Source organism: Nicotiana tomentosiformis, chromosome 9 (genome assembly GCF_000390325.3).
Source record: "Nicotiana tomentosiformis chromosome 9, ASM39032v3, whole genome shotgun sequence".
Taxonomy (NCBI): domain Eukaryota; kingdom Viridiplantae; phylum Streptophyta; class Magnoliopsida; order Solanales; family Solanaceae; genus Nicotiana; species Nicotiana tomentosiformis.
This window is the reverse complement of record NC_090820.1, coordinates 40000798-40018545: the sequence shown is the minus strand read 5'-3', so window position 1 is coordinate 40018545 and position 17748 is coordinate 40000798. Positions and strand designations below refer to the sequence as shown.

The 17748-nt window shown below is 38.2% G+C and overlaps 1 protein-coding gene across 1 annotated transcript; it reads right to left on the bottom strand.

Annotated features, from left to right (window-relative positions):
• Positions 1–7742: 7742 nt before the first annotated feature.
• On the bottom strand, positions 7743–8947 carry LOC138898642 (uncharacterized). Its single transcript, XM_070184722.1, has 3 exons — positions 8854–8947; positions 8004–8371; positions 7743–7946 (listed from the first exon to the last, which is right to left on the bottom strand). The coding sequence occupies exons 1-3, from the start codon at positions 8945–8947 to the stop codon at positions 7743–7745; spliced, it is 666 nt and encodes a 221-aa protein (XP_070040823.1).
• Between the last annotated feature and the right edge of the window lie 8801 nt (positions 8948–17748).

Here is a 17748-nt window from a genome sequence, read left to right as displayed (position 1 = left end):
GTGGGGTAATTATTAAGAAGATCCTCATATTTTGTGACAATACAAGTGCTATGAATATTTCTAAGAACCCGATTCACCACAAGAGAACCAAACATAATGATGTGAGGCACCACTTCTTGAGAGACAAGGTTGAGAAAGGTCATATATCCATGGAGTTTTGAAAGGCAGAAGAACAACTTGCTGACATATTCATCAAAGCTTTGAACATGGATCACTTTGAAAGAAACCGCTTGGAGCTTGATTTAATCAAGATGGACTAGAACATTCTTAACTTCCCTAAATGATTGGCTATATTTTAATAATTTGTTCAATGAGTAAATGTGTTGGCTAATGTCTAACTAGTCTTATACTATAACAGGTATGCACGCATCACATTGACTTTAGGGTATGGATGAGTAATCTAGTGGCAAGAGTCTGGACAAGAAATGTTTTCACAACTAGGATTGAGGAAATAAGTCAAAACCCTTAATTGTTTGACACAAAGGTATGTAACCCCTCTCCAATTGAATATTGTACTTAACTGTTAAACTGCCACATCACCAGGTTCCCACTCACTCTATTTGTACTCCATGAACCATCCTCTCTAATCTTAGAAATTTAAAAGTGGATCAGGTTCCAAAACGGTTAAGTCATAGGGTAATCATGATTGACTACAATTCGCGTGCAATCAGGAACAGTTTCCTAAACTTTCTGCACATGTCTTTGCCGCTCAATTAAATCACCTAACTGCCACTTTTCAAATTTTGAAATGTGACAGTTACCTTTTCTCTCCCATTTTGAGCCGGCTTAGGATCAATTAAAAGGAAAAATCAAGGCTAAAAATTATCAAGTCATTCGCTATAAAACTCTCTCCTCTCTTCATTCTCTACTAACATGATCAAAACCTGTAGGAGAAGTTCCCAATTTTAAATATAAAGAAAACCCTAGTTTTATTCTTCTTTCAGAATCTCACTGCAATGATGAACTCACCTAGAAACGTTCCCTCCAAAATTCCTATCAAAAACCCTAACCCTAACCCTAACCCAATTACACATGTTTCCACAACCACCCAAGTCGAATCTGTCTAAGAACAATCCACCCCACCAAAAGCCTCAAAGTCTTTTGTTGGATTGGTTGATTATTCTTACGAAGAGGAGAGTGAAGGATCTTAGGGTGGAAACTGATTTGTGGAGGAGCCACAAATTGAGGGGGAAGCAAACATTGAATGTGAACAAAAGGTTGGTACTGCATAGGAAGAGAAGTTGTAGGTGAGAAATCGAATAAGGAATGGGATATTAGGAGTCATGAAGATGTAGTGTTGGAGTAGAAGCACAAGAAGCCCGTGGACAAAAATGAGGTTCTTCTGCTGGTGAGGGAGAACATATTGCAGTAGGATATGTTGAAGTGGTGACTAGGCAAGAGGAAAGTCAGGTTCAAGAACCTGGTTCTTTGAACGCTAACCTAGAAAATCTGAGTCCTATGATTGGACTAACACTGAGGAAGAAGAGGGAAAGGAAGGAGAAGCAGAAGTTGGGAAAAAGAGTAGTGATGACAGTGATGATGAGGCCCTAGTAAACTTGATTGACAGACGAAGGAGAGAAGACAAGCTGAGGAGAAAACCATCCCTATAGGGTGAAGGCTTTCATAAAGAAAGCAGTCATACCTCTTGCGTCTATCAATTTAGGGGGAAGAACACTTGTAATAAGAGGGAAAAGTAAGGCAGCGCTTGAGAAAACCCTGAAGGAGATCAAGAAAAGGAAGAATGAAAGAGAGGGGTTCAACGTCACCACTCAAACAGTAGGGCCGTAAGGGCTGCCATGAGACAATATAAATAAAACATAAAGAGTACTCGACATAGAACGACCCCAAAATGATATACAAGTTTATATACATGAGGCATGCTAGCCTACAGGGCCTCCATGACCAACAATACATATAACATCTGTCTACAAGCCTCTAATGAGTACATAAATACCATAAGGTCGGGACAGGGCCCCGCTATACACAACAATGTACATATATATGCAACCATCATACCTACCAGTTCACTAGACAACTCCGGAAGAAATGAGCGTGACAACCTTCAGTTGAGTTGAGTCACCTATTATGAAAGTATTATTTGAATCTCTATCTGCGGGCATGAAACGCAGCCCCCCAACAAGGGGTCGCTAGTACGAAAGATGAACTGAATATGTAAGACAAGTAAAGCACAAAAATAAAAGATGAAATACAAAGGAAGAGTACATAAGTCAACCTGAAACTCCTAACAAGCCTCTGAGGGCATACACTGTCACAATCATGGATATGTATGCATGTCTGTGAAAACCAAGCCACTAAATGGGACCATATAATATAGTATAAAACCACTCTTTGGGGCATATCATGTCATATAATAATGCACCCGGCCTCGAAGAGGACTCAGTCATACCCGGCCTTGAAAATGACTCGGTAATATCTCATAACATACCCAGCCTCAAAGAGGACTCGGTCGTACCTGGTCATAAAGGGCTCGGTAATACCCAATTGATCAATGATTGCACAATAGGTGTCGTACCCGACCGACTATAGTGCGGCTCGGTAAAGTAAAACAGATACATATATATAAGTACAATGCAAGCAATGAATCTAAAGGGCTTTATGGATCCGATCGAAGTGACTCAAGGTTGTTATCCTTCGATTATCGTTATGTAACTATGTTTTTATCAATTGTCCAAGAGTCAACAACGATCATAAGAAGACATAATATTCAAAGGCTATCAAGGGGGGAAGGGATCCCTACAAAGAACAATAAGAATCATGAACTATAACAATATGAAATAATGAGGTTCACAAGCTTTAATCTTGAGAATAGAGTTCCTTTTGAAGTAACGACGCTATAGTTACGTTCTTTGTAGATCATGCCAAAAGAAAGAAAGAGTGAGACTTAACATCCCTTTTTGGTTTACTTAAGGACTCAACATATATCTTCCTGAAGACTTTAATCTACATTAAGACAGTAAAACTTGTAGTTAATGCCATAGAAGGAGTTACAAACATGTTTCTAAGATAGTAGGTAACTTATAAAAAATCGGACAACATTTCCCCTATAAAATTCCACTTCCATCAAACCAATACCATAACCAAAGTAATAGGAACGACATCAAAAATAACTTATACAAGATACTACATAAAGAACCAGCCGAAAACTAGCTCAAAAACCTTTCAAAATAGTCCCATATGCACTAGCACCTCAACCTTCACTTCCAATTCATAGTTTCATATGTCTCTTTCATCAATTCACTTGACAAACATAGAGACATGCATAAAAACAAAAACCATATAATAATCAAGTTATTTTCCTCAATTTGAAGCCATATCAACACACACACACACACACACACACACACACACACATATATATATATATATCCTTAAAACAATCCAACAAAAGATAACAACATCTCTTCCCCTTTCAAGTGTTATCTTGTAATCTTTCCCTCCAACACCACGACCAACATGCGATTAACCTTAAACACAACCAAAAGGCTGTTAATCATACCTTAGGCAGTAGATAAAATTCAAACCCTAAGATTAACTTAGCTCACCATCATCCTTCTTCACATCACAACACCATAGAGGGGTTATTCTCCAACTTTGGCTAACTTTTTTTTTTTTTTTAATGTCAGACTCAAGTAGTTTTTTTTTTTTTGCCTACCGGCTAATATATAAATAAAATCCCAAAATGGGTCTAATGCTTACAAGATGTCCAAACCAAAATAGAAGTTGCATGAAGCTACTAGCTATTAAAGAAGATAGAAAAGCTAAAATCTAATGAACTAACTATTACAACATGATAAGTTGAATGCTTCCTTCTCCTATTAGTTTATGTGAATCCAATTGTCATTGGCAAATACCAAGTAGCACATATCAAGCTCTCACCAGGCGCCAGGGAATATTCTCCATAGGCTAAAATGAATTCCAAACATCTCCACCGCAGAGTTGAAGTCCGCATCGTCCTCCCAGTGTCGCTACTATATGATCTTCATATGCAGTGAACTAATTTTGTTCAAGTATTAATCATGTGCTCACTCATCAAGATTAATGTGCAGAAGACGATCCTGGCTTTAGGCATGCTTTGCAAGGCAAAAGCCAGGCTTTACAAGGCAAATGCCAGGCATGCGCTGGCTTTAGGCAGGCTTTGCAAGGCAAAAGCCAGGCTTGAGCCGAATTTAGGCAGGCTTTGCAGGCTAAAGGCCAGGCGTGAGCTGGCTTTAGGCAGGATTTACAGGGCAAAAGCCAGGCATGAGCTGGCTTTAGCCAGGCTTTACAAGACAAAAGCCAGGCATGAGCTGGCTTTAGGCTGGCTTTACAAGGCAAAAGCCAGGAATGATATGGCTTTAAGAAGACTTTGCAAGGCAAAGGCTGTGCCTTTTTGTGATCGTGTAAGCTTAGATCCTTCCCTACTAGAACCTTTAATGTAGTCATCATTCAAACCATTGCTAAACCATCCTCAGACTGAGCTTGAAAGCATGCTAATACCACTGAGAAATGATTCAACAATCTCCAAAAATACCATTTGATGGGTTCAGCATTTTCCTTAGTATTTGGACATATCAGTTTGTGCAGAGTCCAATCTTGTTAAGCCATCAGTCTGGGGTTCTTCTCTTTGCTATCCTAATCCTAAGGTTAGGTGATTGAGATTTGTCTAGATTGATCAACCTCCTCCCTGCACTAGGCAGTTCAGAGAATGAATGAAACTTAGATGTACCTGCAAAAGAGAACGCAATGTTAGCTATAAAATTCGCCACTGAGTTGCCTTCTCTGAACACATGTTGAAAGATCACATTGAAGTTGTCCTTCATCTCTATAATTTTCTTCATATCCTGTGCAATTACCCAAGGAGGATCCCATTCCACTTCTATCGCCTTCTTCATCACCAATGAATCAGTCTCCAGTATGAGAGGTTGAAAATCATGCTCCACACAATATTCCAACCCTTGAAGAATAGCCTTAGCTTCAGCCACCACATTAGTTGTCACTCCCAGGTCTACTGCCCTAGCATACACCACATCACCTTCATCATCCCTCACACAAAAGCCTAGGGAGCTAGGTCCAGGATTGCCCTTTGAAGCTCCATCAGTATTACATTTGTACCAACCATAACAAGGAAGCTGCCATGTTACTCTTGTAGTGATCAATATAGGTCTATATCCTTCAAAGTATTGAATCATGTATGGCCATAACAATGGAATATTAGGGATCCAATCATACCTCACCCTTGCCAGTTGATGCAATGTCCTATTTATCTCATGAGTCACCCTATTTGTGGACATTGAACCACCATGTTTACCTGTATTTCTTCTCTCCCAAAGCTCCCAAGTGATGATAGCTGGTACTGCTTGAAATAGTGGCTTTAATTTCGGACAACACTGAGCATACCACCAATTCCTTATAATCTGCTTCAATTGAATCAATTGCATAGAAATTCCAGCAGCCCCTATGAACAAGTTCCATACCTTAGAGGCAGTAGGACTTGTGACAAATATATGCTCAATGGATTCCTCTTGGGGCTGCTAACAACACCAACACCTAGACATCACCAATTTCCCTTGCCTCTTCCACATGTCATCGATGGCTATTTTATACCTCCACAATCTCCACAAGAAGAAGGATATCTTGAATGGAAAACCTTTAATCCACATTAACTTGAATTCCTGGTTAGGATCTGCCCTATGCCTTAATATTTTCCAAGCACTGCTAACACTGAACTTGCCTGAAGGAGTTGGCATCCAGTATGGCTTATCCCAATATCCCTCACTGCCTTCATAGTGCACATTTAGCCTTATATGTTCTGCAATTTCCTCATTGAAAGTTTGATCTAGCAGTTGATCATCCCATGTTTCCCCTTGCCGCAGTTCTGCCACCTCCTGAAGTCCTTCATTGATTGGAAAGTCTTCAGGTAATACATGATAAAGTGCACCCAATCCAGTCTAATTTTCATGCCAAATATTAGTTGTTCCACTCTTCAATTCCCATACGATCTCATGTTCTACTTCTTCCCTAGCATTCAGCATTTGTCTCCAAACATGAGACCCTCCCCTAAAATGCACCATAGTTGGTGGCTCCTTCTTGCAATACTTATTCCACATGAAATTAGACCACAAAGATTTTGTGGTCCTAAACCTCCACCATAGTTTAGCAAACAGTGCCCTTGAGACATCATTTAAGGACCTAAAACCTAGCCCCCCCTTCCTCTTTAGGAAGGCAAAGATTTTTCCATGAAGCCCAGTGTCTGCTTCTCCCTTCTCCCTTTGTGCTCCAAAAGAACCTAGAAAAAGTCTTATGTAGATGCCCCAGGATGCTGTTTGGTGGATCAAGGACTGATAACATGTGAACTGGCATACTTTGCAACACACTAGAGATGAGTGTTGCCTTTCCTCCAAATGACAGCAGTTTTCCTTTCCATGAATGCAATTTAGCCTTCACCTTCTTGATAAGATCCTCATAATAGTCCTTCCTCCTTATAGTGTAAAAAATAGGACACCCTAGATATGTGAAGGGGAATTTACCTCTTGCAAATCCTGTAATAGCTCCAATTGCCTGAAACAATCCACCAGCGACCTTTGAATACATGTAGTATGAACTCTTATCTTTGTTGATCATCTGACCTGATATCTTCTCATAGTTACCCAACACTGCCATAATCTTGCTCAATAAGGGAGGATGAGCAGATGCAAAGATTATCGTATCATCAGCATACGCCAAGTGGTTTAAAGAATCAGACCACTTAGGTATTCTGAATCCCACAAATGACTTGTCTTCAAAAAGCTTATTCAAAGACTTGGAAAGTACCTCAGCTGACAGGATGAACAATGTTGTAGATAGGGGATCCCCTTGTTTCACACCCCTTGTCGACTTAAAGAACCCTGGGGACTTCCCATTCACCAATACTGAATACCAGTTATTTGACATCAAGTTCCACACCATGTTGATGAAGTGTTCAGAAAATCCCATCTTCCTTAGCACATGCAATAAGTACTTCCATGAGACCCTATCATATGCCTTAGCCATATCAAGCTTGATCACCACATTAGCTGGCTTTCCCTTAACCTTATGTCAGTGACAATTTCTTGAGTCAATAAGATGTTCTCAAATATACTCCTACCCTTTACAAATCCGGATTGATTAGGAGCTATTAAAGATGGTAAAAAACTCTCCAATCTGTCATGTAACACCCTAGACAAAACCTTGTTAATGAAGTTGCTCAAACTAATAGGTCTTAGGTTAGAGAAGGTCTCAACTCTAGGTTTCTTGGGCAGCAACACTAGATTGGTGTGAGTGATGGATTTAGGCAATGCAGCTCCTCCATAGAAGTGTAGCACCATGTTGTGTATATCAGCACCAATAACATCCCAGCATGTTTGATAAAACAAGCCAGTGAATCCATCAGGGCCACTAACACTCTCCCCACTAAGCTCAAAAACTGTTGCCCTTACTTCTTCAATTGTTGGCAATCTGCTAAGTTCCAAATTCTGATCCATAGTGACCATTGAAGGTACATTATTGAGCAAGGGAAATTCAGAAGCATCACCTTCATTTGTGAACTGTTTTTGATAGAAGTCCACTGCAGCTGTAGCTAATTGCTCCTGGTCTTCAATCCATACCTCACTGCCACTTTTGATCCTCTTTAGTTGCAATTTCTTTCTTTTGCCACTGGCATGGTTGTGAAAGAAACTTATATTCCTATCTCCTTCAGCAAACCAAGTCATCCCAGTTTTTTGCTTTCAATACTGCTCCTCAATATTCAAATATTTTTTTAATTCAGATTGAGCCTTATGAAGCACAATCATATTCTCAGTTGTAGGCTCTTCTTCAAACAACATCTCCTTCACCCTAACAATGTCCTCCAAAATAGCCAATTGCTTGAAGATATCACCAAATATTTCCCTATTCCATTTTGAGAGTGCTGCCTTCACCCTCTTGATATTCTGCTTCAACATCAAAAACTAATCCCCTATGAAATCCGCCTCCCAATTCTGCCTCACCACATCTATGAATGTAGCATGCTTTGTCCAAAGGTTCAAGAATCTGAAAGGCTTGACAAAATTGGTTGTCTGCACCCAACATGTCATTAGCAATGGTGCATGATCTGATCCAGTTCTGATTAGATGCTCAACTTCAATAGTTGGCAACATGTTCTGAAATGGAAAATTAACAAAAATCCTATCCAATCTCTTGAATATACACTTAGCATTGGATCTCCCATTCCACCATGTGAATGGACTTCCTTTGTACCCTTGCTCAAACAAACCACAAGAGTTTACACAAAATGCAAAATCCTCATATTCAGGAGGGTGTACTGGAAGTCCCCCTATTTTCTCGTCTTCATGCAATATCACATTGAAATCCCCTCCTATCAACCATGGTAATTCCATATCACTTGCTAAATAATACAAGTGATCCCACAAATCCAACCTCTCTATTGCTGAACATTTTGCATAAACAAATGTCATCATCATGTGCTGCCCCAGGTCATGGTGAAACACTCTCACAGTCACCTGTTGCTCAGTATCCTCCACTAATTCCCATTCCACCACTGCATCGAAGAACAACCATATTTTCCCATTAATATTTGTATAGGCAGTCTCCATATTCAACCTCCTTTTATATCTATCAATGAGTCCCTTCTTTTGAAAAGGCTCCATCAATGCAACTACACAAAAATTATGCTCCCTATTCATATTGATCACCCTAGGAAAGGCCTGTTGTGTATTCACAGACCTTATGTTCCATATTAATGTTTTGATCATCATCTAGATAGAGAAGCTGCCCTCCTGGGCATTATTCTTGAAGGTTGTGGTGGATCTTTACTCTGATTCTTCTTAGTTTTTTTACCTCCTTTACCACTAGTTGTGGGTGATAAATCCCCTTCCCTAGCCACTTGTTTGAAGTTTTCGGTAGTTGATTCATCATCTCCTTCATCCTCCATTGGATTTTGTCTCAATAAGTTTTCATCAATTGGTGTCACATTGTGTGTAACTAAATCATGTCAATGTTGTAGAGGAGTCTTAGTTAGAACATTAAGATGTAGTTGCATGGTTTGATCAGTGCCAGATTCTATAGGCACTTCCTCTATTTCCCCAGATACTCTCGGAACAATTGCCCGCTCATCAGCCTGTTCATACTCCTTGAATTGTAGCTCATGGACATACGCCAGAACACCATCTACATAGGCCAAAATCTCTCCAGTGGCTCTAAGGTTGGGGTTTACTGTAGCTGCCTCATCAGGTGAACCTGGCTATAGGCCTAGCGTCGCCCGCCTAATGTCTGGGGAGCCTGGATTTAGGCCTAGCGTCGCCAGCCTATCGCCAGGTGAGCCTGGCTTTAGGCCTGGCGTCACCAGTCTATCGCCCGGTGATCCTAGCTTTAGGTCTGGCGTCGCCAGCCTATCGCCAGGTGATCTTGGATTGTTGTCCTTCTTCACCTTATCTTCTATTGTCTTTGTTTTGCCCAACTGATCATTCTTAACCTCAACTGCATCGCTCCATAAGACCTTTGTATAGTTTACCTCATCAAGATCCTCCATCTGCCCAGAATCTTTAAAAGTTTGAGATGGAATCGCATGACCAGATTGGTTTGTTGTCATATTGAGTTGTTTTAGCTCCTCTTTGCTAGTCCCAAACCTTCTATGAACCCAGTCGATTGTGGACTGAATCCCAGAAGGAGTAGGACCATCTTTAGAACTGAAGACTGGTTTTTCTCCCACTAAAACCAGTTGGTTGTTCTCGTTTATATCACTTTGTTCCTCCTCTAATACTGCAAATTTATTCCTTGTTTGAACCTTGTTTGTCTGACCTTCTTCAACTTCCATCAGTGCAAAGTTATTATGCACCTGCTGTACACCAGCATGCACTAGCATGATTGCATTTCCAGTTTGCCCTTGTACCTGGGTTTTGTTATTTTTTTGGTTCCCCGATTATCTCGAACTTCCTTCCACTGTGCACCTACGTTCCCAACTACTTTTCCACTCGTGAGAATCATTAAAGGGGTAATGTGATTTTTGGTTTTTCCTTGTTCATCAGCAGTAGAATTCCAGTTGTTCAACTCAGCAAGATCATTCCTTTTCTTGCTGCTTCGATTCTCAATAAGCTCGGGGTGCAAATGCCAACATTCAATTTCATCATGTCCTTGTAGTTTACACTCCTTAAAATATTTTGGTAGCATATCATACTGAATTCTCACCCATTCTGTTTGAACACCACCAGAAGCTTCATCATCAATATCCAATCGCACCTTTTTAGGTAGTTCGGCCAACAAATCGACAAGAACTTTTACTCTTGCGCAACTTGGCCTAGTTTTGTTTGTAGTTGCCGCGTCAAGACACACTGGCCTTCCCATAGCTGTAGCCAAAGAAAATAGAGTTTCCTTTACAAAAAAGGTAGGCAGCAGTCCTAGAAAATAAATCCACACCATCGCCATCGGAGTTTCTTCACCTGCCTTAAATTTTGCATCGTAGATACGAGTACGCAATTGGTATTCGTACCCATCTTTGGCTTTGATGTAGTACGTACTCTTTGATGTGAAATCGAGGAAATCTTGCCATTGAGTTAATCTAATTAACACATGATGATTTCTAAGGAATCCGATATTACACTCACCTTTGATACCACATTGAGTTGGAATTATTCGGCGAAGCTTGTGAATATCCGGAGAACCATATGAAAGCTTACCAACGACAGCATATTGGAGGCCTTCAATCACGTTCATTCTATCTACTTCTGCCTCTGTGAATTAAACCACTGGTTGGCCATTCAAATACACTGCTCGTCGCAGTGGAATGGGTTGAATTGAAGCTGCAGCAGTAGCCATCGCTGGAGGATTTAAAGAATTTGGTTTCAAAATCTTAGAGTAATCTAGAGGGGCTGGGTTGGTGTTAGTTGTTTTATGTTGTTGTGCAACACTGGGGGAGGGTAGATCAGCCGGAACATCCAGCCGGTCACCGGTCGTCGGCCATTGTGGCCATTGAAGCCTAAAGCTCCAGCTTATCCATGATGAACAGTGACACGTCACTATTCATGGTACTGTTTGGGCACTGTTCACTACTATAGTGACGGCAAAAACTTTTGACCTTTGGCTAACTTTGATGTTGGATTATGGAGTATTTTTTTGGAATTTTTTTAGAGCCTTGGAGGAACTGCTTGGGAGGGTTAGGAGAGTGTGATGATGGAAAGTGGTTGAAAAATGAGAAAAGCTCATCCCAAAAACGAGATAAAAATAGGTGAAGGTCGGCCACCGACCAAGTGGGTCCTACAGGGGCTGCCTGCATAGACTCGTGAAAATACGAATATCTCTCTACTCCGATATCGTATTGATGAACAGTTTAATACGTTGGAAACTAGACACGTAGTGATTCAATTTTCTGTGTGGATCTCATGTAAATCCAACTATATTTAGAGAAAATCTCAGTGACATTAGACCAAAATTTCAGTAAGATTATGAATGTATCTTGCGACAACTTTTGTTGACTTTTGTCTTATAACTTGTTTGATTTCAAAACTTAACATAAGAATATTATATGATTCAAATAACTTAAAACATTCCAAGATGAAAGTATAGGGTGTAACATTTAGATTAATTGATGAGTCTATTGTGGAGGAAGTTGATCTAGTGAGCAGAGAAGAGGAGGAAGAAAAAGAGGAGGAGGAGGAGGAAGTCCTTCTTCAAAGAAAAGGGAAGAAGAAGGCTGAATCATCTTCAGCTACTCCCAAGGAAAAATCTGCCAAAAAGAGAAAAGGCTACAGTCTGTGAACCAGAAGTGAAAGGAACTAGTTCCAAACGTAGAAAACAGGCTTAGAGAAAAATTGCTATTGTTAGGAAAGAGGAGTAGTTTGCTGGGTTGATAATGTTGAAGGGTGTGGTAATTGACCCTGCTGTGGTGAACTTGTTTGGAATGAAGAACTTGATGGAGAAGTTGGAGGTCCAGGGGTGAACGCACTTGTTTCTTTTCCCACTCCTAGTCATGTATAGTGAAATAATGCTTCAGTTTTACAAGAACTTCAAAGTGTTGGATAATGGCACAGTCAATACTGAAGTCAGGGGAGTGGACATGGTTTTTTATGCTAAGATTATGGGAGAAATTATGAATGTTCCAGTGGAAGGTTTTGACACGTACGTGAAGCGTGAGTGGCCTGAGTTGGGGAAAAAAGAAGATACCATGTACTTGGCCAACAAGTACACTCAGAAGAGGGAGAAACGGACTGCTAGGAAGGTAGGAAAGGGGGAGATTGAACTGGTTCACAAGCTGATGTTCGAGTTTGTGAACAAATGCTTGTTTCCTCGTTCAAAAGGAGGTATGAGGTGACCTACTTGGATTTGGCAGTGATGGAGGTCCTTGATAAGAACAGACCAATCAACCTCCCATATCTGATGTTGAAACACATGGCAAGGGTTGCTGATTAGGAAATGGGTACTCATGCTCTGCCCTATGGATTTTTGTTAACTAGGGTGTTTGAGCACTTTAAGCTTCCCCTCATAGGTCCTAAAAAGGGAACGAAGAAAGATATGCTTCATGAGTAGACTCTGAGGGAATGTGACTGTATTGCTCGACCACCTAGAACCAAAAGCAAGAGTATGGTCATTAACCTACTAGAGGAATTGATTGTTGCCATAAAGGAAAAGGAAAAGGAAAAGTCGGAGGAAGAAATTGCCTCACTGAATGAGGAAAACATGAGGCTGAATGAGGAAAAGAAGAAAGTGCAGAAAGCCTCTACTTCTAAAATTGATAGGCTTCTGGGGATTATCCAAGGAAAATCCTCTTTCAGCAAAGAATCTGTCCCTCAGTCCTCTTAGGTCCCCTTGCCCTTAGCCAGTCCTTTGTCTGGCACCCCCTCTATGACCGATATCTGGATTTGTTATTTTTTTATGTTTGAATGTTGTTGGCAGTTTGACGGATTTGTTCAACCGTCTTTTGTTTGTCCCTTTTGGGCTTAATGTGGTACATAGCATGAATTATGAGAAATTAAAAAATAATTCCAGACTTTTGGCAAAATTATGTGTTTGGGCTAATTTTTTACTTGCTTACTCATGAATGCTCCTGATGATATGTACATGTTAGTGTAGCCCCAACAACCATGAGTTTTACATTACTACATTCTCTTATTGACCTTACTGGCTTATTTTTTTTTCCGATGATGCTAAAAGGGGGAAGTTAAGTATGTGCTTAATCTATAAACCTCTTGAATGGCACGTGGACTAATAAAAAAAATACTCTTGAGTTGTCTATTTGCAGGTTCTATAATGAATTATACCTGGCTATCTTTAGGGTTGCGATGAATGGAAAGCGAGTCCCTTACACTTGTACTAACATAGACAACTTGAATAAGAGTGTTGTAAATGAAACTGGTTCTTACGCTTAAGATAGATAAAAAATCGAGCAAGCTGCTGACTGGTTTGCACATGGGTTTGTTATCATAAAAAAGGGGAAATTTGTTGAGCTGAGCATGTATTATGTTTGATAATTAATAAACTTTATTTGAGAACCAGGTGTCATGTTCCAGGTTTGTGTGTTGCTAGACTATTGTGCAGATAAGAAAGATGAAGGTCAAGTGAACCAGCTTTGCAGCAGGCAAGCGAAAGAAAGCGAGTCAGACGCGAAAGGCCAGCATTCCCATGCGAGTAGTGATTCCCATAAGATCATGTTCGTGTCTTAAAAGGAATACCCTTCTTGGAGGACTTCATGTATTAAAAGGAATGTGTATTTATGGGAAATATTTGTGTGAAGAAAGAAGGTTGCAAAGTTGGAAACAAAAAAGAAAACCAAGTCTAAATAGAATAGGCTTTCCTTAGCCGAAATATTCTACGTTTTAGTGCATTAATTGAAAAAGATTTTCGGTCAACCTTGAACTTATAAAAGAAGACATTTTTCCGCACTTCAAATGTACGACTATTAACAGAAATTATGATAATACTTCTGAGAATAGCAAGCAAAGCAAGAGGGTACTTTTGAAGATTCAACTCAATCAACTGAAGAACTAGTTCTTGAAGATGAAGCTTCTCGTGTTCTTTAGTTGTTAGGTTGAGTCTAGTGTTCTGAATTGTAACATATCTGCTTTCATATAAATGTAATAGTAGGTTATTGTTGAAACATTATTTTTGACAGCTTTCTGGGCTAGAGTTAGTTTAGGAATGGATTGCTACAATTGGGTTGATTGTAGGGGCATTGGTACTAGAGTTAGTCTCCTTGGTTATAGAGTTGTAACCTAAAATAGCTCTTTGGAGTTAGTGGAGATTTGAAGAAAATCCTACTGGTTAGGTCGTAGTTTTTACTCTCTTGAGCAAGGAGTTTTTTCACATAAGAATCTTTGTATTATTTACTTTCCCATAATTATTTTTGTTTGTGTATGTTCAAATAGTACAAAGAACCAGATTGTTTGAAAATACGAAAATCAAGCAAGATAAAATTCAACCCGCTTCTTGTGTCTAAGTGTAGTCTAAAACAACACCTCCCAATGCTACGAATTGGCCCATTTTGAACGACACCGCCTCCCTTGACAAATCTAAAAACAAAGAAAAAATAGAAAAATACCATCACAACAACTAAGTACTAGGAGCCTTGGTGGAGCAATGGTGAGTAAGGAGTTGTTGTTGGTAGACTTGAAATTGTTGACGGTTGATAATGACAAGGTCAATTTGTTGTGGTGATTTAGTTTTGGTGAAGATGTAAGTGGTTGATGGTGAACTGTGGTTGAATAATGGTTGTAATGGATAAAGATAGAGGCGTCAAAATAGGGTTGCTTGGCTAGTGTTCATGACGATGGAATTAGTTGCTTCAAATGATAGTATTAATGGTGGAGATGAGATTGTGCCTGTTGGTTAGCTCATATTGACGGAGGAGGACTGGTGGGAGAAATGGCTGAGGAGGTGGTCTGAAGAACAAGATACCGAACCAAAAAAAAAAAGAAAAAACAAAAGGCAAAAAAGAAATTTAATGGCCAAACAGATAGATAGCCCCTCAAACTTGGCACGAAATGTAATTTAGACACTTATCTTGAGCGATAAAAAATTGAACACTGTTAGTTGACAGAAATGTATTTGATGCATCATTTCAATTACACTGGAATATAGTGTGTTAAAACTACACTTGCTTCGTAACTTTTCTATTGGAGTTAAATAGAAATGAAAGCTAACCTACCGCATTCAACCATGGACTATAAATCTAAAGCTTATACTAAAATATAACTCAATCAACTTAGAGACCGTGGTCTAAAGTTACCAATAGAACATATGTGACTTTAACCTTACAGACAACTTTATACCATACTCTAAAGTTTGGTTATGATTTTTGTAGATAGTTCAATTTCTAGGTCATGATCTAAAGTTCATTGAACTTGTGCAAAACCTTCCAAATAATTTTAAACAAGGGTCTAAAATTTGATCAATTTTTTTTATAATAATTTAATTTTTTGACCATGGTCTAACGTTTACAGTCATGATATATTCAACTCGAATTAACTGCATTATCTAATTGTGGAGAATAAAATGAATGTTGTTGGCATGTTCACCTAGACAACTCTAGAATTTACATGTAAAAATAAAAAAGCTAAGAAAGCAAATTTATAAACTTGTTTTAGTTGAAACAAATGTGCACATGAACATCAGACGTTAGTCAGTTTGTTTTTTGGAATATTAGTAAATCATGAATCTCACGTTCTTGTGATCAGTTATCAGATTAAGCAATTGAATATCACTAGCTATGCAAGGCAAAATATTTTATGTAATAATCAAGTTGATCTAAAGATGATCCAAAGAAGAAGGAATAAGAGCACCTCTATAATAGCACGCGATGCAAAAATATAAAATTTAGTGTCATTTACTAAACATCTAGTGAAGTTTTTACTTTTAATCAAAACTCCAAATAACTAGCAGCGAACCAAGACTCGTGAAAAATGCCTATTGCTTTTGACACCTTTACCTGGGTGCACAAATGATACAAAACAGTCGCCTGTCACTAGAGCATGACAAGAAGCGTCAAAGTTAACTCTCCGACTCTTACGATCGAATCCATTATTTCTGGTCTAAACTTTATATTCCTTTAGACTTTATTAAATATATGTACATATATATCAATTATATATATTATTATTATTGTATTCGTCTAAACTTTAATACATATAAACTTGATTATTATATACTATAAATTATTGTAGAAAATTGTATTAAAATTTGTCAAATTTGAAGCTCTAACTGGATTTGTCAAATTTGGGAGGAGGAGGGAAAGAGGAGAGGAGATAGAAAGGAAGTAGGAAAAAGGTGCCCTTAATTGAAGGCGTTAATGCTTAATTGAAGGGGATCAACTCACAAATATATACAAATTATTAAAAAAAATCAGTTAGTTTTAGTAATTAGCAACTTTAGATGAACAAGGTAAAATAGTTTGTATTTCATGTATATATGAAGAAAAAAATTCCGTTAACAAAACACATAGACTTCAAAATTTTGAGTAAATTCCTTGGATGGTCACCCAAGTTTGGGGATATCCTACTAAAGTCAATTTAATTTTATTTAGGACAACAATATCACCCAACAATTGCCTTTTGACTCAAAAAATAAAAAGCACATATTTAATATATTATATCATTTTTAAATTTTATTTTTTAATAAAAAAATCTATTTTACCCATGGCCCAAGTACCCATTTAACTCACCCAACCAAAAAATGGTTTTACTATCAATATATTAACGTTAAGAACTCTTTGTTTTCAAACTACAGGCAAATCTAACACGATTACTATTTGTTCATGTTAATAGTAAGAAAGACGGTCATTGTTTTTTAACTTTTGGCTAATGGTCCATGTTAAGCGGTTAATATATTAATGTTAAGCAGTTCCGATTACTTTGTTTTGAAATTATAGGTAAAACTCTCTCTTTGCGTTTGTTTAATTGAAAATCACCTAATATTCAATTTGCTATAGTTCCGTGATCTACAAGGACCACATGAATAGCATTAAATAGCCACTTTAAACTCTATCACCAACACGATTACAGAAGCTTGCAAGTCTGGCTCATAATTGAAATTGTGCATTTACCTAATATTCATTTCAAACTATAATATGAACACAAGTTTTAGCAAACGAAAGACACAGATAATGTGCCTTAAGAAGTGTTTCACATAGGTATTTCATCCAAAAAAAAAAAAAATGTTGCACATAACTAACAAAAGATGGTAAATAAATTATTCCTAAATTTTTTTAGAGTTTCTACTCTAATTTTGCTTAAGAGGGCCAATCAACTCCATCGCCAGCTGCATCTCCATGAAGTCATGAACCAGCAAAAGAAGAAAAAAAAAAGTTAATTAATGGAATTAAATTAAAAAGGTATATCAAGGACTCGTTGTCTAAGCTATGATTGACTAATTTGATAAGTTCTATGTAAAACATCGTTTGATTTCACGAAGGAATATGTGAAAATATGAATAGACTAGAAATTTTTAACGTAGACTCATTTACTTGATAGGTAGGTTTGATAAGTACTCGGGTCATGAGTTAAATATATTTTATTAATAAAAAACAAAGTTTTAATATGATATGGTATATTAAATGTGTAGTTTTTATTTTTGAGTCAAAAAATTATTATTGGGTGACTTTATTGTCCTAAATAAAACAAAAGTGATTTTGATAAGATATTCCGGCACCATCAAAGAAATTTATAGCCTGTTTGGCCAAATTTCTCCAATCTTAGAAGTATTTTTTTTTCAAAGTTAGAAGTGTTTGATCAAACTTTTGAGAGAAAAAAA